General features: G+C 52.9%; 1 protein-coding gene across 1 annotated transcript; it reads left to right on the top strand.

The window, feature by feature from the left end:
* The first annotated feature begins 193 nt into the window (after nt 1-193).
* NTRK1 (neurotrophic receptor tyrosine kinase 1) lies at nt 194-27,961 on the top strand. The gene is made up of 17 exons (XM_060269590.1): nt 194-489; nt 10,594-10,668; nt 11,555-11,626; nt 13,429-13,497; nt 14,501-14,661; nt 14,861-15,012; nt 15,370-15,496; nt 16,407-16,742; nt 17,214-17,231; nt 17,567-17,628; nt 18,118-18,220; nt 21,106-21,252; nt 21,685-21,815; nt 22,100-22,272; nt 24,729-24,969; nt 26,489-26,647; nt 27,651-27,961. Exons 1-17 carry the CDS (start codon nt 293-295, stop codon nt 27,834-27,836), a joined length of 2,409 nt encoding a protein of 802 aa, XP_060125573.1. The 5' UTR covers nt 194-292; the 3' UTR covers nt 27,837-27,961.

Below are 27,961 nucleotides of genomic sequence, written 5' to 3'. Positions count from 1 at the left end.
AAGAGGCACATCCACGTGGCCATTGATCTCGCTGCTGTGTCCACTGAGACAGGCGGTCACTCGCTTGGAGAGGGAGGGGTTATGTGTTGTTGGAGGAGGACTTGGAGCAAACTCCGCCCTCTGAGGTTGGGAAATGAGCAGTTGTGTGTCTGCGAGAGGGTGCGTGCACATGGTCCATGACTGACAAGGAAGGAAGAGGCTCAGCGAGAGACCAGAGCCTGGCCGGACGAGGCTGCTCGGTTGGGTGGCAGCGGATGGGGAGCCGCGGGGCTTTCTGAGCCGACAGCCGAGGATGCCTCTCCCTGGAGGAAGGATGCTCTGGGGCTGTGCAGGGATGCTCCTCTGCCTGGCCGGGTTGCTCCTGCCTCGGAGCGCCGCCTCGCCATGCCTGGAGCAGTGTAGGTGCTACATGAACACCTTGTTCTGCCAGGAGCCCAACACCATCCAGAACTTGGCGCAGCTGCGGGGCTTGGAGAACTTCACAGAAATGTGAGTGTTGCCCGGGGGCGGCTGCCTGTGGGTAGGTCTGATGGGAACGGGATGGGTGGGGTTCTGCAACTCCTGTCTAACTCCTCCATGAGTTCCTGGTAGAAGGGCGCAGCGGAGGTTGGGGTGCCTTTGCCTCCAGAGAATTTGGACCTCTGACTGACACATTTCTTGCAAAGCAAGCTGGGGAAAAACATCTCTAGGCTCACAGGGAGCCGGTAGAGGTTTAGGGGATTTTCCTAAAAGTGAGAGAATGCAAATCTAGCATCTAAGGGGTGTCTTATTTTTAAAAAATCAGAGATGTACACACACACCCTAAATAAACGTCTATACAAAAGGGTTGGGGGCAAGTGTATGCACATATCTTGACCCACTGCATGCTCTTACAGCACAAAGATGAGTTTGAATAAGCCTCTACCCAATGATGACCCCCCCATGTGAAATCTTTAAGGGGTGGAGAACCCAGAACCAAAATGCCACCTGAGAACAGCACTATTTAGGAAGACGCTCACCCTGGGTAGGCGCCTCCACTGAGCACTTCCTTGAGTGGAAATAGAACCGGCATGAATCAATAATTTTCTATTACATCTTCTGAATAGCATTATTTTAACATCAAAGAATAGGTTTAAGCTTTTTATTCTTGGACCAAAATCCCAACTCCAGTTGGAGAAAGTGAATGCAGCCTACTTGAAAATGGGATTGGGGGGGGGGGCTTAAAGTGATCTGTCCCTTTGCGCAAACAGGTGTGCTCTCTCCTCTCCTTCCATCTTCGCAGGCGTCTCCCTCCCTCCAAGCATACACCCACCTTTCTTCTCCTATACAACAGGCACGTTGTATAGGAGAAGAGATAATAGGGGGCCTACGGCATCGCAGCTCCAGTTTCCCCCCTCCCGAAGAAACCCCTGCGCGTGCAATGCCCACGCTTAAAGGCACTGGATGCTCATTCCGACGTGGTAGCAAAACTCATGAGAGGCTCGCAATACACAGGCAGAAACTGAGAAAGCTGGATTGAGATAGGTGGGACAGTGTGCAGAGTACTAGGGACAGAGAGAGGCTATTGCGTGCGTGCTTGACTGGTGCTGCCCTCTCTGCCGAGGTGCCTCTTCTCCTGCCTTGCTTTTTCCTGCTCCGGAGGCTAGGACCGGAACCAATGGATTCAAGTTACAGGAAAGGAGATTCCGACTAAACATCAGGACGAACTTTCTGATGGGAAGAGTTGGTTGACAGTGGAACAGATTCCCTCGAAAGGGGTTAGAAGTTTTTAAACAGAGGTCGAAAGGCCATCTGTCAAAGATGCTTTTGCTGAGATTCCTGCATTGCAGGAGGTCCCTTCCAACTCTGCGATTCTACGAATCTATGATCCTGGCCAAGCAAGGAGCAGCTTAGACCTGCTCGCTGTGGCCCTCAGACTGTGGCTGCGTCTCCTTCAGCCAGGAGCGCTTCCAGAACAGCTCAGAGGTGGACCTGCAGCCCTGCAGTCGGAGGATGTCAGCGAGCCTTTCCAAGCCACTTCCGTACAGTGGGACTTGGATGGGGGCTGCTGCGGATACTTAACACTGGCTGCGCTTCTGTCCGTCATAAACCGGCCTCAAGAGGGACCTGTGGTTAAGCCCAGCGAGGGGCGAGCCGGACAGAGGCAGGCAGAGCCGGCCTGGCTTCTTCGCTGGGGGAGGCCGGCCGGCCGGCCAGCAGCCAAAGGACGGACAGAGGCGACGGGAGAAGCCGCAGTCTCCAAATACTCTGTGGTTCCAGTGCAAAGGGCAGTGATAGGCTGGCTGAGCGGTAGGAAGGCAAATGGCACCGTAGGAAGCAACAGGACATGGCAACGGCTGCTGGGGAGGGGGGAGGCATGTCTAGTGGCTTTAGCTGTGCAACATCTGCAGACAACATCCAGGATTCACCACCGCCCAAGCACACTAGCTTCCCTAGCCAATATTACTCGGCTATGAGGGATCGCCAAAGAAGAAGAAGAGAAGACAGTGTGATAAGTAATATTGCTCAATGAAATGCGCTGCTCTTTTGCTCCTCTTGGTCCCAGTCCCCCTACTGCACGGGTGTCAAACACAAGGCCTGGGGGCCAAATCCGGCCCGCCAGACCTCGTCATGTGGCCCGCCGAGCGCCCCAGCCAGCGGGACCCAGCAGCGGGACCTTGCCGCTGAAGCGCTGCGCCGACAAAGCGCTGACAAACAGCTGGGGCGGGGGAGGGTAGAAAGGTGGCCGGAGCAGCGCCGCACGGAGAGTCCCGAGCCTCTGCGACACAGCAGTGCTCTGTAGCACTTTGAATCCTCCTCCTGCCACGGCTCGGCGCCTGGAAACGGCTGCTGCTCCTGCTGAAGCACAGACAAAGCACCCAGCAGCAGCGCGTGGAGGAGGAGGAGGATTCAAAGTGCTACAGAGCACTGCTGCGTCCCAGAGGCTCGGGACTCTCCGCACGGCGCTGCCAGGCACCAACCCGGCAAGCCGCCGCCGCCTCCTCCTCCTCCTCCTCTTGCCTCACCTCCTCCTCCTCCTCCTGCCGCGGCTCAGCCTCACGAACGTGCAACTCTGAGGCTTTACGCACTTCTCCTAAAATGGACACCCGCTGCCTCACGCTGCACAGGAAATGCTTTTTGCCCCTGGGTCCCTTCGCGCTCTTTTCTGGCGCTGAATCAAGGTGGCGACCCTCCTTTCCCTTTCTTTCTTCCTCTCTCTCGTTCTTATTCTTTCTTTCCCTCTCCTTCCTTCCTTCTTTATCTCTGTCTTCTCTCCCTCTTTCTTTCTTTTTCTTTCCTTCTTTATTCCTTCTTTCCTACTCTTCTTTCTCTCACCTCTTTCCTTCCTCTCTCCCTCCTGCTCCCTCTTTTCTTTCTTCCTTTCTTCCTTCTGTCCTTCCCATCTTTCTTCCTCTCCCTCATTCTTATTCTTTCTTTCCCTCTACTTCCTTCCTTATTTCTCCCTTTCCATCTTCTCTCCCTCTTTCTTTTTCTTTCCTTCTTTATTCCCTTCCTTATTTCCTACGCTTCTTTCTCTCCCCTCTTTCCTTCCTTCCTCTCTCCCTCCCACTCCCTCTTTTCTTCCTCCCTCCCTCCCTCCCTCCCTCCCTCCCCTCCCCTTCCCTCTCCCTCTCCTCAGAAGCATAGGATGCTGCTTTATACTTCTGGCCCTTAAACCCTGGAACCAGGAGAGCAGCTCCAGTGAGTCAACCTCAGCCAGTCCCTTTGGTGAAGGGTGGTGGCTCACTGGCAGAACATCTGTCCTGCATGCAGAAGGACCCCAGCATCTCCAGGTACTAGTAGCTCTGCAAAGGTCCTGCATGAAACCCTAGCGAACCTCCACCACCCAGTGCAGTTACCAAAAATCATTTTTCAATAAATTGTACAATTGTACATTTGAATATCTACTTGCCATTATTCTGACTATGTTTCTGCTTTCAAAGCTAGTTATTACTTACATTATTACAAAAAACAGTAATAATTGAATGCAGTGACAATAATTTATGATAATAAAGAGTGGACACATAGTCCTACAGATACAACCGGCCCTTTGAGGGTGACCAAACTGCTGATGCGGCCCCCAATGAATTTGAGTTTGACACCCCTGCCCTACTGGGAGCCCGTCTGGGCTTCAAGGCTGCCGATCCTTTCCTAGAGACTCCCTGGCTGATGCCAGCTCAAGTCCAGGAACTAGCCTGGCTGCTCACAGTGTGTTTGCGGGCAACTCTGACTCCCCTGAGGAGTCTTGCCCCCACCTCGCCCTTTGCTGCCGGGATGGGAAAGTGCCTCAGCCCTGCCTGGAGAGAGAGAGAGAGAGAGAGAGAGAGAGAGAGAGAGAGAGAGAGAGAGAGAGAGAGGCTGTTTCCTGGAAAAACCACCCAGGGAAGGATGCTAGAGGAGTCCCCATTCCTCTCGCCTTCATCCCAGCTTGGCATCCAACCCTCTGACTCTGTGAACTGTTTTAATGCTAGCATGGTGAAGATGGTAGCCTAACGGTGTCTCAGTCCAAGAAAAGAGTGGGGGGGGGCTACTCAGTTGAATGGGTTTCTGAAAGAGGCAGTGTCGGCAATGGGAATAGTTAAGGATGGTGCTGACAGTCTAACAGGCAGAACAAACACCATGCTATCTACCGGTATCTATGGTGCAGTGACTCTGGTTATCACATGCCCAGTCCTGGCTCCAGAAGGAGAGAGCACAAATAAGCTGTAAAGCCACAACCAAAACAATCTCTGGGCTGGAGCACTTTCCCCACAGAGGAAGGCTGGGGTGGGGGTGTTGCAGTTTAGAGAAAAGACCAATTAACAGGTGGCTTCACCAAAATAAATTGTTTTGACAATTGTACTAGGTAGAATAAATTCTTCACACACCCATAAGAACCTATGGAAGTCCCTCATACAAGATGTGGCAACAGCCAAAGACTTAGTACACATTTCAAATGCATCCCATAAATTCCAGAGGGATATCAGAGATGGCCCCTCAATGCATCCAGAGTCCAGAGACAGTCTGCCTCTGATTTGCAGGTGCCTGGGACAAAGAGGAGGCAGATGAATTGGCTGCTAGAAGGACCTTTGTAAGGCAGGCCCAACACCTTTGCGGGGGCAGAATAGCACAGAAATAAGAACTCACAACTCCTGTTTATTAAAAACTTCATTCCACCTTTTAATTGTAGCTATTTCTGTAGTCCTTTTGGTACCAGACAAAGGCCTTTCTGTTCACCCAAGTCTTTCAAATAACTCAGGAGATGTGACCCCCTGTTTTTAATTTGATGGATGTGCTAAGTTGTTTGGATGTGTTGCTGTAGATTTTCTACCTCTCACTTTAAAATGTTGTTTTCCTTTGGTTTTTAATTGTTTTTACTTATAAGTGTCCTCCCCTGAGAAGCATAAAAATGTCACGAATACATTTCCCAAAAGTGAATTCTCAGTTTTTCCCCAAGCTGACCGCAGAGCTTTCAGGCTACCCAACACACCAATTTTTTTGAACTATCTTAGAAACTCTGAACCCCCCCACCCCCCCCCCATGTATTTGTGCTGTCTTTGTCAAAGGGAAGGTATGGAGTGGAGGTTGAGAAGAATAGGGCCCCCACCCCTGCCCTTTTCATTTATTATTATTATTATTATTATTATTATTATTATTATTATTATTTGTATATCATAGGGCAGTCCACGACATAAAAATACTAAATGAGAACACAAAATACATAATAAAACAAAAACAAAAACAAACCAATAAACACCCCCCGGGTCCCACAAAAAACATTTAAAAGGCCACAGAATGTTATTCAGTCCAAGGCCTGGTAAGATGATGATGAAGAAGAAGTATTTATATGGTTAAAGAGAAACATTTTCACCTGCCACCTAAAGATATGTAATGAAAGCACCAGGCAAGCCTCCTTGGGAAGAACATTCCACAAAATGGGGAGCCATTGCAGAAAAGGCCCATTCTCACGTTGCCACCCACCTCTTGCAGAGGTAGCACATGAAGAAGGGCCTCAGATGGTGAGCTCAGGGTCTGAGTAGATTCATATCAAGAGAAGGGATCTTGACCAGGTGAGCAACCTAGTTGCTGAATTCTGCACTAGTTGAAGTTTCTGAACCATCTTTAGAAGCACACTGCAGTAATCTAACCTAGAGGTTACCAGAGCATAAGACAACAGATGTTAGGCACAGCTTGGCCACCAGCCGAAGCTGATGGAAGGCACTCCTCACCACCGAGTGACAGCAAAGGATCCAGGAGGACCCCCAAGCTGTGTACCTGCTCCTTCAAAGGGAGTGTAACCCCATCAAGAGCAGGCAACCTCCTCTCCATCGGGTCTAGGGAACCACCCACTAACAGTGCGTCAGGATTGAGCTTCAGTTTGTTGCCTCTCATTTAGTCTCATTAGGGCAAGACAATGGTCCTGCAGTTGTAAAGGAGAAGCAGAGCTGTGTATCATCAGCATAATGTAGATGTTAAACCACATAAGGGATAAAACTGAACTGTGAGGAACCCACATTGAAGGTTCCATGAAGCCAAAGAGCACGCCCAAGCACCACCTTCTGGAAATGATCATCCAAGAAGGACCGGGATCCCCACAAAGCAGTGTCACCCATGGGAGAGAGTGGTCTTTCTCAGAGCCGACTTGGAATTCAGCAACAGTAGCCACAGACCCGAGGCTGACAGGACAACTGCAGTTAGGGACTGGCACATGGCAGAGTCACTAACTCCCTGTGCTGTGTGCCCCTTACCTGGCCTTCCATGTGGACAACTGACTTGCAAATAAAAGGGCAAGAAATAAAAGGCTGGGTAGGCCAGATTTTATTTTATTTTATTATTTTAGATTTATATACTGTCCTCAATAATAAGACCACAGATTTTGCTAGTTGATGGTGCAGAGAGTGACATAGCAAAGGTTCTGGGTTGTCTGGGGCGTGGGAGATCTGCTGCCTTAAAAGCATGAAGATCTGATTGTAGCATTATTGACACTTTTATTAAACAAAACTTTTGTCATGTTAATTTTGTATGCTCTATAAATATCTGGAAAGGCCCCTCCAACAGCCAAAAAGAATGAAACTGAAATATTTGAATGGAATGATAAAATGCATTTATGATACAATCCTCTGCAGGTCTACTCAGAAAAGTAAAATTATTTCAATGGAAAGCACTCTGAGTAAATGTGCAGAGAATTGCAGCTTTGGCGTGAGTTATATTCAAACAAATTCAAAGCTTTACTTGGAAACTGCTCTTATTGGAATACCCTCAAGGATTTTAAAAGACAGCACCTCAATAGCTTTTGTCATGTTTTCCCTTAGGTCAGTTTTTATTCTTTATAATGAAAGAGCTGAAAACTGTTTAATGTATTATTTCAGCAGACTGGAAATCTGTGTGCATTAATATTTGTGCTTTCTAGGGAAAGCCACCTGAGAAAGGTTAATCATTATAATGCTGATTTTAGAACTGGAGGTTGTAACCATGCCAGCTGTCCAGTTTGACTTGTATTCTGTTCATCCTTAAACTGGCAAATTTTGCACACCACCCCAATGGACATATGGGGAGTTCACCTACAAGAACGCTAGAAAATTCAGCCTCTTGTAGGACTGTGGCCAGCCAGCCCAACTCCTTTCTAGGTGCAACAACACAAATACTTCTTTGCAGGAGTGAGGAAGGGAGTGAGTGAGTGTGTGATCTGCATCTGACTTGGCTGTTCAGGGGTGTGGAGGTCCCCCTACCCTGATGCTACAGCCCCTGAGGCCTCCTTGTCAGAGACTTTGCTAATAGCTCTTCTCCATCTTCTGTACTATAAATGGAGGGCAGCTGATGGGCCATTACAATCTTCTCTCCAAGGGTCCATCAATTATCCCCCACTGGCTGTGGCTGGGAGAAACATTCCTGGAAGATCTATGTTGGGACAGACGCCAGCTGCAGGCTGAGCAAGTGTGGGCAATGCCACTCCCATTCACAGGCGGGAGACGACCAGTCATGCCAGTGACCATTAGCCACATGAGGCACCAGAAGCAGAACATGGTTTAAACAGGCTTAGAAATATTTCGCCTTTTCTCTTATAAATCCCTGCCCACTTGAAGGTGCTGTGAAGGGTGCTCTGGGATTTTTCTGCTGTCCCCTATTCCTTAAGCAACTTCAAGTTCTCTAATATGCTTGAATAAGTTAGACTAGAAACCACTTTCTATCCAGGGAGGCGCAAAGAGTGTGTTGTGTGTCATGGCCTAAACTTCATACTAGCAGCCACTGGGACCACTTTTGGGGTGGGTCAGCAGTGAATCAACTGTTGTTGTTGTTGTTGTTGTTGTTGCTGTTGTTACTATTACTGTTGTTATTATTATTATTTCATTTCTATACCACTTTATATTTTAAAGAAAAATCTCAAAGCGGTTTACAGCATATTAAACATCAACAAAACAATGCAGAATCAAACATTTCTTAAGAAAGTAAAACATGAAGTACCAGTACACAGTCAAAGCAACACAATTAACAGCAGACTAAAATACCATCTCAAATATTTCAAAATAAAACATTACAAAGAAAGTCAACTACAGAATACATATTTAGCAGAAACAAAGTTAAAAACAAAAATGAAATCTTAAACATTTCAAATATAAAATGCACATTTAAAACAGCATAATTAACAAGAGAATGAAATATTATGACACAGCTGTTTGGCAGGCACAAAAAGATGGGGCAAAATAATCCAATAATTAGGATTTGTGGTCAGGCATAGTGATGTCCCTCCGGTCTCCCAGGGGCCTCTTGAGTAGAGCTGGGTGAGTCTGGGCCAGGGCCTTGCAGGGAGTGGCCTTCACGCCTCATGCCTGATCAGAAAAGGTGCAAGGGAGAAAGTGTGGACTGCTCCTCCCATCTCCAAATGGGAATAATGATCATCACACTAACAGCGAGAGATGCAACAGCAGCTGCGTGGAACAGAATAAGCAAATGTAGCAGATCTCTATCTGCTACTCTTGTAAGATTCTGGGTGCAATTCAGCAAAGTGAGAGGGAAACTGTCAGGCCGCATCCTGTGGGCTTCCATTGGGCAACTGCAGCATCTGTTGCACATAGCTGCCAAGTTATCCCTTTTTTAAAGGGATTTTCCCTTATGCTGAATAGGCTTCCTCACGAGAAAAGGGAAAACTTGGCAGCTATGCTGTTGCAGCAGGTCTGTCCACCCCAGGGCATTGCCAAAGCCCCACTGGGCTTCTTTTGACCCAATACTTGTGGGAGGTTTTGTGGAGAGACTGCGGTGGAGGTTGCCCTGGGTGCAAGTGAAATCCCTCAAAGGGCATCCTCTGCTCTGCTGCCATTCCCGGCCTGTCTGTCACAACAGAGCCAAGGGGTCCATGTCTGCCCCCCCCCCCAGCCAGTCTTGAAATTGAAGCCTTTTCTTCTCTCCTCCCTTCACTTCATGCAGCCTTTGCCTGTTCACAGCAGCGGATGGGGGCTGCCTTGTGCTTGCAGAGGGAGCTCAAGGAGAAGCTGGCAAGGCTGCAGGGATGCTGGGTGGGAAGAGAGGAGGCAGTGCCACGGAAGGAAGATGCACACAGCTCAGTGGCCAGAGTAGAAAGCCCCACAACCATTTCCCAGCTTCTCAAAAAATGAGGTAGTGACCAACAAAGTTCTTCTTAGAGTACACCATTTGAAACGAATGCACCAGAGTTACTACTGTCCATTTATTACAATTGGTTTACTCTGAGCAGAATCAGTGTTGGATGCAACTCCTGAAGAGCTGCTGCCAGTCGGTGTAGGCAATGCTGTGTTAGATGGACCAATTCAGTCTAACTCAGTACAAGGTAATGGCTTCCTGTGTTTCCCTTCAGGCTCAATTTCTTGCTGGTTGCTTTCCCCTCTTCTTAGTAAAATGGCCTTATTAGGACATAAATGGGTTTTTTTTAGTTTTCTTCCAAGTCAAAAAAATAAATAAAATTAATCCATAAAGTAAAATTTGACAACTTCACAGTGAACAGACTTTTTGGGGGTGGGGTGGGGACAAGCCTGAAAATGTACACATGCCTTCTCTGACCCTAGATTAAGTCTGTTCTTAATCTCTGACCCTAAGTCTGTTCTTCCCAGGAACCATAACAGGGAATGTATTATCTATCTAAAGCAGTGGTTTTCAACCAGTGTGCCGTGGCACCCTGGGGTATCTTGAATGGTCAGGGGTGCTGCAGGCAACACTGGTCTCTGTCCCTCTTTTCTTCCCTCTCTCCTGTGATGCCCTGTTGCATCTCTGCCTCCCAAAGGCTTGCACAGCTGTTTGTTGCAGAAGCCCTAGCTACAAGCCCTGCAGGCAAATGGTGCCTCTGGGGCTGGCCAGGGGGTGCTTCCTAGGCCCCTGTGGGCAGTGGGAGGGAGGAGGCATCTCTCTTTGGGGCTGGGAGGGCAGCTCAGAGACCAGGGGTGGCAGCTGCAGCTGCTCAGGGGACTCCCAAGGAGAGGGGAGAGGAGGCTGGGGGAACACTCCACAAGAGAGGGTGTTCGAAAAAGGGTGAGAGGCTGCCAGCTCTGCAGGCAAGGGGTGACATAACTGGGCTTCTGAGCCCCACAGGGGTGCCGCAGAAAGAATGTTTATCCAGACTTTTTATTAGGCAAGCACTTAACCATGACACAGCGTGAATATGGCTTGACAGGCTCCTCTCCTTCACAGAGTCATTGAGAACCAGAGCCATCTGACAAACTTGACTCAGGACGACATGAAGAATCCTCGAGAGCTGAAGAACCTGTGAGTCTCTCAGCTGCTTGGTGGGTCTGTGGGGAGGCCACTGAGGCGGCTGGAAGTGTGTTGTGTGTGGTTGGGGAGCCTTCTCCTTTGGGCAGAGAGAGACGTTTCTGCCACAGCAGAGAGTATGTAGCTCTGCTTTTGCTCCCCTTCCAGCTCCTGGTCTGCTTCCACCCTACCTCCTTCTACACCTCCCCCATTTCAGGCAGCTTTGGAGGAAGGGGAAGGAAATGCTTTCCCCAATGCTGAGCAAACAGGAGGAGCCCTGGCGCAGGGCCCCCAGATTCAGGGCAGGTGCCTATTGCCTAAGCCTGGTGAGCCATGAGGTCTCTGAAGCACAGGTGGGCTTCAGAGGCGCTTCACTGGAGACATCCCCCCTGTTTCTTGGGAATGATGTCAGGGCCGGGTTACGGAGAGGAGAGGGTGAACAGCCTCACCCTGCCCCATATTCCTACCTGTCTTGGGAAATTTCCTCCCATTGCTGAGGATGAAAATTCCTCTAGTGTCATTTTCTAAGATGAGGGCAGAGAACCCCATGGAAGAGCCTCACCACCCCACCCCCACATAGCCCCATCTGCCCTCTTGCCAGCTCCCCTGACATGCAGGGCAAGGACCCTACTATGGCTTCAGGAGCCCCACTGCCAGGAGCACTCTCCACTCCACCTGCCTGCAACTGGCCTGCCTCCATCTTCTGCTCCATCCTGCTGAGGCCAGGGACATTTGGCCAATGCCTCTCCTGAGGTGGCACTGCTGCCTTCCTGGGCCCAGACAGGCATGGAGGTAGAGAAGTGTTGCTGCAGCAAAAACAGGCCACTCGGAACTTTGGGTTTCTTGGGGTGGCGGCTTCCTGGCCAGCTGTGCTCTGGCTGACTTTGCTCATTTGTTGCAGAACCATTTCAAGGACGCAGCTGCAGTTCATTGCACCAGACACTTTCAGAGGCAGCCTGAACCTGACGCATGTGTAAGTACCTGGCTCCTCAGCCACAAGCGCTTTCCAAGTCCACACCTTTGCATCGCCCAGTGCAGGGCAGACTGTGCCTCTTTGCGGGGAGGACAGGACTGCTTGGGCTCCTCTGCCCTGGGCCTCCATTTCCCCCTGGGAATTTCAGCTGCCTACCTTGTGACTCCCCTTCCACTCCCAATTTCCTTGCTCGGAAGGTCAGTTGGGTTGGGGCCAGGGGAGCTCCTGTTCTTCAGACTCAGTACTGGAGACATGCTTAGCAAGTTGTTCTTTTTTGGGATTGTGGTGACATGGATGGAGGCAGCAGGAAACTGCTGGGCAGCTGAACTTTCCTATGGTGGAGGTGAAGAAGGGAAGGCAGCCCATTGCCAGGTCTCCCCTTTCAAGAACCTGATTGTTTTCTGCTCCCGCTCAGGGTCTCCAGTCGCATCTCCTCCCCCTCCTGTGAGGCTTGCAGGAAGCCCCTCCCTCAAATGCAAACCCCTCTCCCCTCTCCAGCACCTTCCGAGGCCCTTCTTTGCCCCACTAGAAATGGAGGGCAGGTTGATCAGGGGAAAGTCACCAAGAGCAGGCCTCTGGCCCCTGAGGGCCCTTTGCCATGGAGATGCCCTGAAGGCCAGCTGTCCAGTTGTCCCATGCGGCCTCCCAGTCTGGTTGGGCAAATGCTTGACAGGCAGGCTGAGCCATGGCCCGTCAACAGGCAGGGTGGACCCTGGCTATGGCCAGTTTGCCAAAGCAGGTGTCAGCTCTGTCTTTGTGGTGAGGGGCTGCCCCACATATAAGGGATACAGTGGGACAAAGTGCGGTCATTCCACCCCTCATCCAAGAACAGCCCCCTCCCCAAACAAGCTGTTCGTCTCCCATAGACCATGGACGTGGAGTGGATGGAGACCCCAGCCTCCTCCTCCCTGACTGCCCCCACCTCCAGCTTTCCTCTCCCTGCCCTTCCCGGCATGTTCATTGCAGCCCTGGGCTGGGAGGACACTGTTTATCATAGTTAGTGTTAATGTCCCTGTACAACAAGGAGATATTGATTTGCTCCCATGCAGCTCATGGCCAGCGGCTGGTAGCCCACCCCCACCCACCCCCCAACTTCCTGCCCAGATCCTCTATGGGGGGCTCAGAGGAACAGGCATTGTTGGCCCTGGGAGATCAGCTGGGGTGGAAGGGGGGGCTGCCACTGGCTTCCTGGCTTCCTGCTCTTTGAGCTTTCCTTGTTAAGATCTTAGGCTGAAATGATGGCCATAAGCCTGGAGGGCTTTAACAGGGGACTGGACAAATTCATAGAGGAGAAAAGGCTCCCCAGAGCTACTAGCCACAATGGCCATGCTCTGCCTCCACAGTCAGAGGCAGGAAATGCTTCTGAATCCCAGTTACTGGAAACTGCAGAGGGGAGTGTTTGTGTTGCAATCGGGTCCTGCTTGGAGGCTTCTGGCTGGCCACAGTGAGGACAGGAGGCTGGATTAGATGGGCTCCCTTGGCCTGATCCAGCAGGGAGCCTGCAAGGCTCTAAAGGGATGGGGCATTGAGGGGGGTGGGCTGCCTTGCCTGGCAGCCTTTGAATGCCAGAGACCATCCTCTCATGCTGCTCCCAGGCATCCAAGGTTCAGCCTGGGCCTGTTTCCCAGGTTCTCTCAGCAACACAATCACTGTAGCAGAGAGAGAGCTGCCCTGCAGTTAACAGCAGTTTCAGCCAGGAGACCCTGCATCTGTTTAACTTCTGCCTGTCTTACACTAGCAGAGACAGGCAGAGGCCCATCCCAAGGCAAACGAGGCTTCTTTTTCTCTCTGTCCCCATGCAGGAACCTGGCCTACAACCAGCTGCGCTTCCTGTCCTGGAGGCTCTTCCACCACCTCCATCTCCAGGAGCTGTAAGTCTCCTCCCATTGGCCCTTTCTGGATGGGGCATTTGGGAGAGCTGTGGTGCTTCAGGGCCAAACCCCTTTCCCACATGCAGGGCCCTCCTGCTGGTGCTACTGAGGTTTGGGGTCTTTTTCAAGGGGGAAGAGGGGGCAGCTCTGCTGATTTGTTCATAGGAAACATCAGGAGGGGAGTGAGACTGTGCTCTGGTGCTTTGCAAGCACCAAGACCCCGAGGTTTCAAGGGCTTAAACACCCTTGTGGCCACTTGAATCATGTTGCTGGAGAGAAACTGAGGCACCCTCTCTGGGAGTCACTGTGGTCAGTGGTAGCTGCGTGGCCAGATGAAAAGATGCAATGTTGGGGTGGACTCCTGCTCCTTTGGTGGAAAGGAGAATTTCAGCTGGTGTAAAATGCCTGGCAAACTCCTTTTTTCAGGGGATTGCAGTTCCTTCCAAATTTACAATTCTATGATTCCTACACCTGCAGAAGAAAGCGCCCTCCCTCCTGCAACTACCCCACCCCACCCCACCCCACCCCACCCATGTCTCTGCATGGGCTGCAGCTGTTAATCTCTCCTGGCTAAGTCATCTGCCATTTGGGCAAGGGGCCAGCTCCCTCCTGGTGGTGCCCTTGTTTTCTTCTGGCTTCATTGATTTGGAATAATGACCTCAAGTTCTGTCCTGTCTCATGATGCAGTTCTGAAGATCCACTTCATGTTAAGAGGAGAGGGGAGAGGAAGCTGACTTTTTGTCCTCCTATTTCTGGCTAGGATAAAACAGCTCTTGCAACAGGGCCAGGGGGCACTCGTGCCGTCTTTTTAAACCTCCCCAAAGGGCTAGAAACTGATGGGATCTTTTTGTTTTTTAATGAGGAAACTGATGTTCTTGGGATGGCCACACCTCTTCTTCAAAGTTTTCTGCAGGGTTTGGTAGAGCATGTCATTCAGAGTTTGGGGCCACTGACTGAGTCTGACCTGCCCGTGACCTCCCCACTTTCTTCCCCCCCCCCCCAGGGTGCTGACTGGGAATCCTCTCCAGTGCACCTGCCGCCTCCGGTGGCTGCAGGTGTGGCAAGAGAGCAGGCAGGCCGAGTCCTTGGGCAACCAGTCCCTTCACTGTGTGGCAGAGGGCGAGAAGGTGATCCCTGTGGCTAACATGACCATTGCAGGCTGTGGTGAGTGAGTAAGGAGCTGTGTGGGGCCATTGGCTGCCTCCGCTGGGCCCTCTCTGCCATCTCCCATGGCCCGTTTTGTGCCACATCTGGGGGCCCATCTGAGCCACTAGGCAGCTTCCTCCCTGGGGCACTGGGGCAGGATGTTGCTGACCAGAGCTTGCCTTCAGCCACCTCTGCTCTGTCCTTTTTCCTGGGGCAGAATTCCCGAGGGTCTGGATTGAGTACAACCAGGAGCCCTTGGGAGAGGGAGAGAGCGTCACCCTGACCTGCAACTTCACTGGAGAGCCACGGCCAGATGTGCGCTGGTTGCTGCCGAACGTCTGGATGGACCTTCCTCCTCGCATCACCCAGGCAAGCACCAACTTGGATGGGCAAGTGGCCTTGTCCCCAGAGGCCACCATGTGCCAGGGAGGAGAACAGAAATTGGGGGTGCCTCTCATTCCAGTGCTGGTTGGGCCTTTGAAGCATCACAAGAAAGAGATCGAAATAACTGGGGGGACAGGGGCTAAGCAGGCAGAGTCCAGTTCATGACTGACTGACCTCCTCTAGGAGGCTGATTATCCCTCAGTCACTCCAAGCTTTATAGCAGGGCTTGGAGGGCAGGTACTGTGGTGGGGAAGGAAACTGTAGTGTGTGGCCAGCCTTTCTCTATCCAACTTCATTGGTTCAGCCACATGTTCAATGCGAGCATCTCCTCTGTTCATGCAGAAGTCTGAGTCTGAACTCCAGCTACAGATCTGGAACGTCTCCTCTGACTTCAACCTCCAGAATATCACCTGCCAGGCAGAGAACGAAGCTGGACTTGGAGAGGATGTGGCCCAGCTGAACGTGACGTGTAAGAGAGTTCATCTGTCTCCTGCAGCCTTCTTGGTCTTTTCCCTCTGGGAGGGGCCTCCCTCCCAGGCTGAGTGGGTGTCCAGCACCAGCTGCCCTTCCAGGGGATGGGAAGGGGATGGTGGCTCTAGAGCCATTTCTAGGGTGCATCCAGCCAGCCTGGAGAAGGGCCTGCTGGTCTGAGGGTCCCTTTGAGACTCAAAGGGCTATTTCTGGCTGCTGGGGTCTGACAGAGACTCAGCTCATAGGGCAGGGTACGTGTGACCTCCTTGAAACATGCAGCAGAATAAGGTGCCTCTCTTGTTTCAGGCTAAGTGTTGCAGGGGAGTGACTTTTTAAAATGTTCCCCTACATGAAAAGCTCTTTGCAATTGGAGAAAGCAATGTTATGGGGCTGCTTTAGGGAATCTTTGTTCCCTGAAGGGCTAGATTTTCCTTGCAGGGAGCTTCATGCAAATGAGAGGTCAAAATAAATAAATGAAATGGCCTCACACACACACACACACACACACACACACACACACACACACACACTATATATATATATATATATATATATATATATATATATATATATAAAGAAACAGAAAGACAAAACATAAAATGTCCCACTGATCCCATAATTCTGGCTTAACTCTTCATCCAGGAGTTAGATCTGGGTTTAAGGGGGCTTCCAGGTGGGAGGGATCCTGCTCATACAGACACAGAGATATTGCCAGCATCAAAACGTCACACCACATTCTCTCCTCCTCCATTCAATCCAATATGTGCTGTTGTTGTGGCTTCCAATCCCCACTCATGAGGCCTGGAAGCACACACACACACACACACAGGGTCCCAGGAGAGGATATGGGCACAGTGGCTGCTTCCTACCTCAGAGGCTCTGGCTCCCCCCCCCCACTCTCTCCCCAGTTCCTGCCGTGATTGTTGAGGTGGGCTCCATCCTGCGGCAGTTCCACAAGGACTGCATCCCCTTCATTGTGAATGGCAACCCCACACCCCACATCTGGTGGGAGCTGGACGGCGAAGCCCTGCATGAGAATGACTTCATGCACACCATCTTCTTCCGCGAGGAGAAGAACACCACAAAGGTCCATGGGTGCCTGAACTTCGACAACCCCACGCACATCTCCAATGGCAACTACACACTGCTGGTGCGCAACAAGCTGGGCAACGACTCCTGCACCACCTACCAGCACTTCATGGACCCCCCTGGGGTTGGCATTCGTCCAGAGGACCCCATTCCTGGTACAGGGCTCTCTCCTGTGAGGTGACCTCAAAGCTTGCCTTAAAACCAGAGGAGGAGGAGGAGGAGGAGCTGGTGGAAGGGCCTGTCGTGCAGCTGAAGTCGGCTCCTGGCCAGGGCGGCCCTACGGCAAGGCTGGGTGGCCGCGCTACTGAGCCTGCGGCAGCCGTGATAGGAAATGGGGCAAGGGCGGCGGCGGAGGGATCTTCGCACCAGGGCGCCAGGGCACCAGACATGCTTAAGACGGCCCTGCTCCTGGCTGCTGCACTGGCTTTGAAGAAAAGATCCCTCTTTTGGTTTGGATGGGGGAAATGGGGCAGGAACACCCATGGGGGGCAGGGGGCTCAGCGACACCAGCTTCCTCACTCCTCAACTGTGCTTGTGGGTCACCAAGGGGTGGGATGTCTGCAACTGTGGCCTCCAGAGGCTAACTGAGGTCTCCCCCCTCTTATTCCTTTTTACTGCTGCCTTAGTCTCCCTATCGCCAGTGGGTAAGTATTTGGGAAGAACGTGCAGGTCCCTTTGCAACAGGGCTGGAGAGAGAAGGGTGCCACAGAACACCCTAGATGGGGGTGGGGGCAGGACACCTACCTCAGCATGAGAAATGAGCCACTGAACTGCAGCTTTGGAGTTCAGGAGCGGCAAAATTGTCTTTGTGCCTTGTCGTGTCCATCTTAGCCAGGGGGCATCTGTGCCAGGAGAGGCAGACCCCAAGGAGGCCCTTGACAGATGTCAATCCTGGGTTGCATCCTGGAGGCCTCCACGTGATGTTTGAGCAAACGGAGTAACCTCCCTCTCCTGCTTCTTCTTTTGCATCCAGGAAAAGGTGACATGAACAGCACTGAGCGTGGAGGGCCAGTGGAGACTCCTGAGGAGCACACCATTGGGGTGAGGCCTGGGGACCAGCTGTGGGGGGCGAGTGGGCACAGGCCTGGACTGCCATAACTGATGGTGGAACCATGGCTACAGAGTGGCCCATCCAGCTTTGCCGGTTGGGCACATAGATCTCACCCAGGGCTACATATGAGCCAAGCAGGCCGGGTGGGGACCTGCGCAGCCAAGAACACTTGAGCTGATGTTAAAGGAAGGCATGTCTTTGAGCATGTGCAAAGTGACAACAAAGCAGGCCACAGGCAGGAGTTCCTGGACACAGGACAGAAATTACCCGGCTCTGGTGTGCTGTCAGCTCTGCCTGCTCCTTTGGGCCTTGAGGCCAGATGGCCATTGAAGGGCTTTTTCGCAGCTCCTCACATCTGACCCACTGGCAGGGAGAGGGCTGCTTGTGCGCCCGGTTTCCTGCACCTGGTTGGCCACTGTGGCTGGATGGGCCCCTTTGGCTCTTCTGGGGTACTGATGGTTCCCTTGTCCCTCCTCCAGATCTCGGTGGCCGTGGTCCTGGCAGTCTGTGCCTGCCTCTTCCTCTCCATCATGCTGATCATCCTCAACAAGTGTGGGCAGCACTCCAAGTTCGGAATTAACCGTAAGCCCCCCTCAGCCCTCATCCTGCTCAGCCTCTGGGTTGTGGGTGCCTCCCTCCTCTCCACCCCATTTGCCAGCTGCTAACGGGACCAGGGGTCTTGCTCAGCACCCAAACAAAAGGCTTCCATTGTGCCAGTGGAGCCAGGAGGACAGGGGCAGTTCTCCTTCCTCTGCGTGACCTGCCTGCCTGTGGCACCTGTGGCTGGGTGTCAGGAGGGCTCACAGTGGGGAAGGGACCCAGAGGAAGTTCTAGGGTGCCATATAGTAAGCCCTGCACAGCGCCAGGGCTAGCACCTGCTTTCCACTGGTGCTTTTGGGAAGCCCATGAGAAATGCTTGAAGGGACAGAAGCCCCCTCCCTCCCTCCCTCTGCTTCTTGTCCTGCAACTGGAGCTCAAGAGATAGACTGTCTCTGAAGCTGGAGGTTCCATTGAGCTATTGTGGGTAAACAGATACTAATCAGAGCCCTGACCTTTGTTATACCAACACCTGGTGTTTGGAAGGACAGGGGGAAGCAGGAGCAACCAAGTCCTGGGGTGGGTGGATGTTCCCCCACCACTTTCCATGAAAAGCTGTGCTTCTCCCCACCCCCAACTTTGGCCCCTCTGAGATTCCATTGTGGACCTTTCCCAACCACACAGTCTGCAGTGACTACCTCCACCCTTCCTTGGCCACCTAAATTATTGTGCTGGGGGGAGCAAGGGAGCGGCACCCCGCTTGGGGAATGGAAGGTGGTGGAGGCTGAGCTGGTTCCTTCCTCTCCTCCCCCATTTCATTAGCCTTCCTCTCCCTCCCCCTTCAGGCAGGCATCAGCTGCTAATTCACTGCTGGAATTGATTCAGGCTGTAAATGGGTTTGATCTGCCTGGATCACCCCCAGGGGGGCAGGAATGGCAGAAGGGAGGGGGGAGTGGGGGGGGAGGAGAAGCAGACACTTGTTGTTGTGCAGCCAGATGTCACAGCAGCAGCAGGGGCAGAGCTCAGAGCCCCCACCCAGTTGGACTGGCTACCTGCCGGGGCCGTAAATGGTGGAGGGTGGGCGGGCGGACCTGTGCCTACTGAACTGAGGGTGGGCTGCAAGACCAGCCTCTTCATTGCGCCCCCACCCCCACAGCAGTGCCCCCAGACGGAGAGGGCGGCGTTCAGATCACCGGGGTTTGTGCAAGTTTCTGGGTGCTGGTGAAGTGAGCACTGGCTGAAAGATATACGGATCTAAGGGAAATTTGTCAAAAATCAAATGGTCTTGGGTGGGTGGAAGGTTCATCGGCAGAATTCCAGCCTGGGGGGGGGGGAGGCTCAGCAAGAAGGCCTCCCATGATGACGGCTGCCTGCTCTGACCTCCAGCCTCACAGAAGGAAAATCTGCTGGTCGCTGGGGTGGGCATGGGCAGTGTTTGAAATTAGCCAGGTGCCAGGCGCATTTTGCAACTGACAACTGGCCTTTTGTGACTGGGTGGTTGGTTTGCACTCAGTGGGTCTGCCGGGCACAGCAGCAGCAAAAGACACAGCCGACTCCCTGATTTACCTGGCAGCAAAAACAAAACAAAACATAGTTTATGCTTCTGCACTGCCAGGTGTTTGGCAGGATAGAGCGGTAGCAAAAGACACATATTTTGCTGCCATGCTCCTCTGCAGACCCTCTGATTCACCCTCAGCATCTTTATTTTTTGCTGCAGGGCTGCCTGGTCTGGTAGTGTGGGAGCAAAAAAGAAAGAAAAAAGGCACCTAGACATTTTGTTTTGGTGCCCACAACCTAGGTCCCACGAGTCACATGGATCGTAGCATTCCTATCCCAGTTTCTAACACTGGCCATGGGGGGCAGCTTACAAGTGGGGAGAGCTGACAGAGAGTCAGATGCCAGAGAGGCCTGCAGGGTCTTTCTAGGAAGAAAGGCTGGAACTCCATGGTAGGTGCCGAGTTCAATCCCTGCTGGCCTCCTTACTTGCTGTGGGTCATTGTCCAGAATGCAGAGCAGGATGGAGCCCAGTGGCTTCCTATTGTTCCTTTCTGTGGGGTGGATCTGGTCCCCTATCCTGGAAGAGGAGGCTGCCTCGTTGCACACACCATTTGGTTGACTCTTAGGTTGGCTCTCCAGGCTTTTCTCTGCCTTTGGAGCCCCCCCCCCAATCCCTGCCAACTCCCCAGCCACCAGCCCTATAGATCTGGAGTCACTTTCTCCCCCCACCCCTGCCAGGCTCCTGCAGCCAGGCATCCTTGCCCTGACGTTGATGAAGATGCATGGGGGAGAAGGCTTGCTGGTTATGGACCCTCTCACGGTAATTACTGGAGGCTTAAACGCTCCGGTTACTGCTCCCTTGCCAATGCCTCCCACTCAAAGCAGTGAAGGGGGGGGAAGCAGGAGCTCCTGCTCTCTTTGCCGTCTTGCCTTGAGCATTTCGTGGGCCCACAGAAGCTGACTACCATCAGGCTAAAAGCATCCAGGAGGCCCACCTGCCCAGCAGCCCAAGAGGCAGGGTGTGCAGGGAGCTTCTCTGGCCAAGAGGCCTTGTGTGAAGCTCCCCCCCCCCCCCGTGTGCCCTGGTCCCTGACCTAGGGCTGGAGGGCAGAGGGAGAACCCTCACTGGTTCCCCCAGGGGGATTTGCTGGGCAAGGTGAGCTCAGGAGGCCCCCCCCCATCCTCCACAAGGGAATTTATGGGCATGCCAAAAGCTAATTTTGCTTCTTTTGTGGCACTTGGGATGGGGGATAAAACTCTGTGTGTGCATTGCATTTTTCAGCACAAGAGACTTTCCTCCCCAGGTAGGCATTCAGAGTCACGCTCATTGTTTTTTCCAGGCAGAGAGCTGGGGTTTTGAACACCCCACCCCATCTGGCCTGCCCTGGGGCGGAAGGTGCCTGTGTCAGAGTCTCATGGCTTCCATCTCACAGGGTCAGCTGTGTTGGCGCAAGAGGATGACCTGGCCATATCCCTGCAGTTCATGAACTGGGGCAGCAGCCCCCTTTCCTCTGCGGAGAGCAAGCTGGACGCCCTCAAGACCAACTTCATTGAGAATCCCCAGTACTTCTGCAATGCCTGTGAGTGCCTGGATTGCCCCATGGATGGAGCAATTCTTCTGCGGGGGTGGGGCCTTTCATGTGGGTATTTCAATGCATAGGCAGATTTTGCTGGAAAGGGGTGGGCCAGTGTGGCAATGGGGCGTGTCTAGAATAGGGGAGGGGGCTGCAATGTAAGCCAAGTGGGAGCTGCGGATGCACCCCCAAAGTCCCACTGCAAAGGGATTTAGCCGGTGGAACAAATAGCAGGGCATCCTCAAGCCCCCCCCCCACTTGACCCTTTAGATGACAGGCAGCCCTGTCTGCTCTGTCATCCTCTCCTGTGCCAGTATCTGAGTGCCAGGCCATGGGACAGTTTAGCCAAGGTGGGATCCTCAGGAGCTCTGCATACCCCATGAGAGTTTCTCTCAGCCTCCCACTTAGGACTGAGAGCTCCCTTTCTCCTCCACACAGGTGTCCACCACATCAAGCGCAGGGACATCGTCCTGAAGTGGGAGCTGGGAGAGGGAGCCTTTGGCAAAGTCTTCCTGGCTGAGTGCTACAACCTCAGCCCTGTTCAGGAGAAGATGCTGGTGGCCGTCAAGGTGAGCCGAATGGACCCCTGGCCCCCTCCTTGGAGAGGCAGGGCAGGCGAGGGTGGCAGTTCTCCTTAAATTCAGGGCAGGTTTTCCCAAGTGTTTGTCCCGTTCTCATGAACTTCCAGCTGGGGTTCCCACCAGCTAAATTGTTCAGGCCTGTGCATCTCTGCCTCGAGAGCGAGCTGGTTGAGTCCCCCACTCCCTCTGGCGCTGTGCCCTTCCTGCCCTTGTGGCAGAGCCTCCTCTTGCTGCTGCTCCTGTAATGAACCCAGCTCACCTTCCTTCCCCAGACCCTGAAGGAAGCCACGGAGAACGCCCGCCTGGACTTCCAGCGTGAAGCAGAGTTGCTGACAGTCCTGCAGCATGAGCACATCGTCAAGTTCTATGGGGTCTGCACCGACGGGGAGCCCCTCGTCATGGTCTTTGAGTACATGAAACACGGAGACCTCAACCGCTTCCTCAGGTTGGCTGACTGCATGGAGGGAGCATAGGGATGGCAAGGCCAGAGGGAGGGGGCCAGACCCTGCTGGACGTGGCGGCAGTTTCTTGTTTAATTTAACAACAACAACAACAATTTATTACTTATACCAGGCCCATCTGGCTGGGTTTCCCAGCCATTTTGTTTACAGCACAAGTTTCCAATGCCTGTCAGCAATACTTCTTTCTTTCTTTTTGGCAATGTACAATTTAGGAACAAAACAAACCCATAAAATGTAAAAAGGCAACATGAGCCCAAACTCAAACACTGGTTAAAACAACAATGAAATGAAGCCACTAGCTCCTGATGTCTAAAAGCCACTAGGATGTGTCTTTAAAACCAGGAAGGCTGGGAAATTAGAAAGCTTTTCATCCGGCATAAGAAAGACCACAATGTGGACCCCTCATGGTCGGGCAGGGGCAGTTGATAACTGGCACCACCACTGAGCAGGCGCTCCCTACAGTAGCCCCCTGCCTCCCCTCTTGGTGTGTGTGTGTGTGTGTGTGTGTGCGTGTGTGTGCAGATGGTCTTATGGACCAGGCAGGTCTATGGAAGAAGAGACTAACCCACTTAGACTAGCACCAATATTTTGAGCTGTGCCCAGAAATAGGCTGGAATGCAGTGCAAATGGCAAAACACAAGTGTAATAGGGTGATATATTGGTGCCCTATTTGATACCTAGCCATTTTTCAGCATCCCGTAGCAGTCCTTCTTCAGCCCACACAGGCCAGAGTGTCCTGGACATGCCAGCTCTTTCTGCCCCTCTCTCTTTGTTCAGCACAAAAGGAGGCTTAGGCTGAGGGAGAGAAGCTGCCCAGGTGCCTGGGCTGCAATACACCCCAGGCATGGGCATTGCCAAGTCCTGCTCACTGCAGGCCCAGAAATCAACAGGCGCAAGTTATCCACGGCCACTGATTTCAATGTGTCTGCTCAGCGTAGGACTCTGGAAGCAACCAGGGCTGGCCCACCCATGAGATGAGGGCAGCAGGATCCACAGGGGCACCAGATGCCAATGTGGATCTTTATTGCCCTATTGTTCCTGATGTAGATATTCCCACATTCCTTCTTCCCTGGCATGGAGGGAGATGCTATTTGGTGGTTTGCCTCAGGTGCCAAAATGTCTTGGGCCGTCCCCGGCAGCAACAACCCAGTGTCTCTCTCTTGCACAAGTGTGCACACTCCCTCACAGTCCAGGGTCAAGTGTCCATTGATGAGCTAAGAGCTTAGATAACCCACAGACACCCCCCACCCTCCAGTTGGTGAGCCAGAAGCTTGTGCGATGTCGACAGTTGCCTGAGCTTTGCAGCAGCTGCCCCAAGGATACTGGACGCGCAGTCCAGCTTTGCCACCTTTGCTCCAGGTGCGCCTTGCACAGAGATTGGCACCTGTTTGGTTGTGCACCTGGACCAGGCAGAAGTGCCTCTTCAGCCTCCTCCCAGACGCCCCTGCAAAAGAGACTTTCCTTCCCTCTTCCTTTTGTTGTTGTTGCTGCACTGAAATGTCCCAGCATGAGCCTCTTCTCAGAGCCACCCCCACCTCCCCGAATGCCGCCTCCCCCTCCCCCTCCCCCACTCCATTACTGCAGCAGCAGCTTAGACGTCCCCCTCCCCCAGCTAATGCAATCTTCCCTTGCAATATTGATTAGATTAGCTGTCTGAGAGGCTCAAATTGAGGGGGATTGGCCATCAGTTGGAATAAGCAGAGTCTCTTTCGATTGGCCCCCCAGGTATTGCCAATAGACAGGAGCTGCCAACGGCCCCGATTAGCATCCCCAGGACAGGCTCAGAGATGCACGGATGGGGCGGTTATGCTTATGAGACTTGGCATTAATGGCTGCACTTTACTGGAGACCTGGGCTCCTTGCCGCAGCCACCTCACCTGCCATTGTCAGCCACACTTCGCGTCAAATGAGGAAAGGGCAAGGCCAGTTTGGGGCATGGGGTTCAGTCCTCTTTAGGGGTGCCCTGCCTTCCACCTTCATGGACTTCCCAGGGGGACTCCTGGCTGGCTAGTGGCTGGGGAACAAGGAGCTGGGAGAGGGGCCCCTTTTGGTCTGGTCTACCTAACAGGCCTCTCTCCTCCTCTCCAGCGTGATTGTGACCCTCCTGGCGCACAGGGGGACCACCCTCTTGCCCGCCTCCCGTTCTCTCCAGGGTCACCAAGGGCCCCCTTGCACAGGCAGCGGGTGCAGCCACACATTGGAGAGTAAGAGCGCTTAACAGAAATGCTGGCAATTTCACCAGACGGCCTTTGGTCGCGTCAGACATGTAGCCCACAAGCCAGGAAACTAAACTGAGGACCACTTTTAGTGCTGTACAACCAAATCCACATTGAGGAATGAACTATGTGCATGCCCCATGTCCAAGCAGCCACTAAGGTTCTACCCAGTGTGGGTGTGGGTGTGATCCACTGCCTTAGCATTTGACCCTCCTTCCCTGCAGGTCCCACGGACCTGATGCCAAGATCCTGGACAACGGGAATGGACAGTCCTTTGGCCAGCTGAACCTTGGCCAGATGCTGCAGGTGGCCACTCAGATCGCCTCCGGGATGGTCTACTTGGCCTCCCTGCACTTTGTCCACCGGGACCTGGCAACACGGAACTGCCTGGTGGGCCACAACCTGGTGGTGAAGATTGGGGACTTTGGCATGTCCAGGGACATCTACAGCACCGACTACTACCGGGTAAGTGCGGAAGGGAAAGGGTCTCTGAGGGCCAGGCATCCTCCCGCTGCAGCCTTTGCCAGAGTCTTCTCTGCCAGGCAAGGGCCTTTCTGTTCCAGATCCTGTCACTTTGTCTTCCTCCTCCTCTGACTTGCATCCTCCGGCTTCCACTCTGCAAATCCCTCCCTTCCACCCCTCTTCTCTTAGGAGGCCTCTGCAGAGAGGCTGTTTCTCTGCCTGAGGCTTCCCCAGCAGCAGCAGCAGCAGCAGCAGCATCCTCAGTGGGGTCATGGCTCATCCACTCTGGCGCTGGACATGATGAAGATAGTGAAAGCCATAGCTCGCCAGCAGGAAACACACACATGGTTTTCTCCCAGCTCAAGTCGGTCCCCTCCTCTGGGGCTCCCAGGGGCTCCTGACCACTTTTCCCTCAAGGGCTCTGAAGGGATTCACCTCCCTTACAGGCCAGGAGCCCAAGGGGGCCACTCCCAATTATCTTTTTCCCTTTTAGCTTCAGCCCTGGACCCCTATTCATTTTTAATGGGACCTACAGTGGAAAAAAAAACCTTGGAGCACTTAGCCGGTGGAAAGATGGGAGGCCTGGCAGGGAGGGAGGGGAGCTGCCATTAAACGGTTAATTAAAAGCGGGGTGGAGTGGGTGGAGAAGAGCAGTTGTGGGGAAAGTCTGAGCAGGAAGCAGACTGGAAAGTTCCTGACTTCCCAATGCCTGGAGAAGCTGAGTAGCAAAGGCTTCCCCTTAAGTGCACTTACAGGAACTCTCCGAAGTCAGGACGGAGTGTTTGAGACAGGACCTCTCCACCAAGGTCGGGCCCAATATGGACTCCTGGCTGCAAGGGAGGGAGGGTTCTCCACCATCCATTTGCAAGGAAGTGGGGAGGCTCTTCCAGCAGGCGAGGCCCATGGTGGACCTAGGAGGGGATCTCTCTTCTTTGGCTATCCAGGACTGCACTTGAGGAACAGAAAGAGCAGCCTACCTGGAAGTAGCCAGCCCAACGGTTCGGCAAAGGGAGACAACTACATACCTCAAGCAGCTGGCTCTGGCAGCCCCTCCCTGGCTGCTGCTCCTCTTAAGCCCCCCAGCCCAGCCCTTGCCTTCTACGGAAGGGGGCTACATGTGCCTCACAGCCTGCCCTGCCCCATCTCCCATAAGCTAGACAGCTGCCTCAGGCACAGCAGAAGATGCCACAGAGCTCAGGCTCACCTGACTGCCCAGCCAGTTTCTGGATGCAGAATAGGGGAGGGGGTGGCCATCTTGTCCTTTGCCTCAGGTAGCCCAGTGGCTTGACCTGGCCCTGCAAGAGAGCTGACAGTTGGCATTGCTCACAAACTGCTCCTGGCGGATGATGGCCTGCCTGCTTTCTGCTCCAGACTTCTGCTAAGATACAACGGATTGGATGGGGTGGAGTGGGGAGCACACTTGTGCCTTCCTCACAGCCCCAGTTCCTCCTCTTTGTCCTAATCACCCCCCTTTCATTTTCTCCCTCTTGCTGACCCTCTGCCCATTTTGCCTCCTGCACAGGTTGGGGGCCGGACAATGTTGCCCATCCGGTGGATGCCCCCAGAGAGCATCCTGTACCGGAAATTCACAACGGAGAGTGACATCTGGAGCTTCGGGGTGGTCCTCTGGGAGATTTTCACCTATGGGAAGCAGCCCTGGTACCAGCTCTCCAACACGGAGGTAAAGAGTGGGGCGGAGGAAGAGTCTTGCAGGCAGAGAGAGCCGTGTGTGTGTGTGTGTGTGTGTGTGTGTGTGTGTGTGTGTGTGTGTAGAGAGAGAGCTAGCCTCATCTTTTCAAAGATGCTTTTCAAGGACAGAGGTGTTGGATGAATTTAGATGAGTAGGAGAGTATATCTTATTTAATAATTATCCTCCCTCATTGGTGTGCAAATATCTATTTCAGCAGTTAAAAATCACCATCTGCATGCAGCTTATCTCTCTAGAAACTATTAGGACAAGGTTGCATAACCTTCTGGAACAATTATGATATCCAAGCATGCTTTTGGCAGACTTGGATTATCTTCTCTCTGTTTTATGTTTCCCTTTTAACAAAGAAATCACTTCCAGATGGTTTAGCAAACAAGAAAAATACAAAGTTTACTCACACCAAATGCCAGGATTCAACAGATACAGTGATGAAAATTAGGCAGACAATAATCCTGGAATCCATAGACCAGTTCAAAAGGAAGATCAAAATGCAGTTAGGAAAAAGTGTACAGTATGGGGAACCATGGTCTTTTCCCCAGCACCAGCTTTGCAGTTATGACATCATAGAGTCCCCTCTATACAGGTTCTGAAACTCCGTGGTGCCATTGCCCCGTTGGGACTGTCTAGCAATCATGCATTTTGATTTTAGCTGCACCCCCCTCCCACAGGAGGGAGGGATCTGTGTCTCCTCCCTACCAGCCCTGTGAGCCACCTCTGAAATCTGAGGAAGCCACCCACCACCCACCCCCAACAGTCCAAGGCCTTCTCACTTGGACACCCAATTTAAGTCCTAACTTGCCTATCCATGGGCATTGGCTGAGTAAGCCGAGAAGTTCCTTTCATTTTGGACAGGAAGAAACTGAGGCAGAGCCCAGCCAGAGCAGAGCAGGCAGTCATGTCTCCCTCAGGGCGAAGAGCTCATCAGAGGCAAGTGCTTGAGTTTCACCCTTCTTCTCCCCCCCCCCCTCACCCCCAGGCTATTGAATGCATCACCCAGGGGCGTGAGCTGGAGAGACCCCGGACGTGCCCCTCGGAGGTCTACGACATCATGCAGAGCTGCTGGCAGAGAGAGCCTCAGCAGCGGCAGAGCATGAAGGACATCCACAGCCAGCTGCAGACCCTGGTCAAGGCGCCCCCTGTCTACCTGGATGTCCTCAGCTAAGGCTGGGGTGGGGCGGGAGGAGCGTGAAGGAGGGAGAGGCGGGCAGGTGGGTGCCAGCTTCTCTGCACCTCCCCAGCGCCCACCAAGAGTTGCACGCCATGAACCCTGGAGACCCTGCTGCCATG

This window comes from Zootoca vivipara, chromosome 17 (genome assembly GCF_963506605.1).
Source record: "Zootoca vivipara chromosome 17, rZooViv1.1, whole genome shotgun sequence".
NCBI classification, from domain to species: domain Eukaryota; kingdom Metazoa; phylum Chordata; class Lepidosauria; order Squamata; family Lacertidae; genus Zootoca; species Zootoca vivipara.
This window is presented reverse-complemented; position numbering and strand designations above follow the sequence as displayed.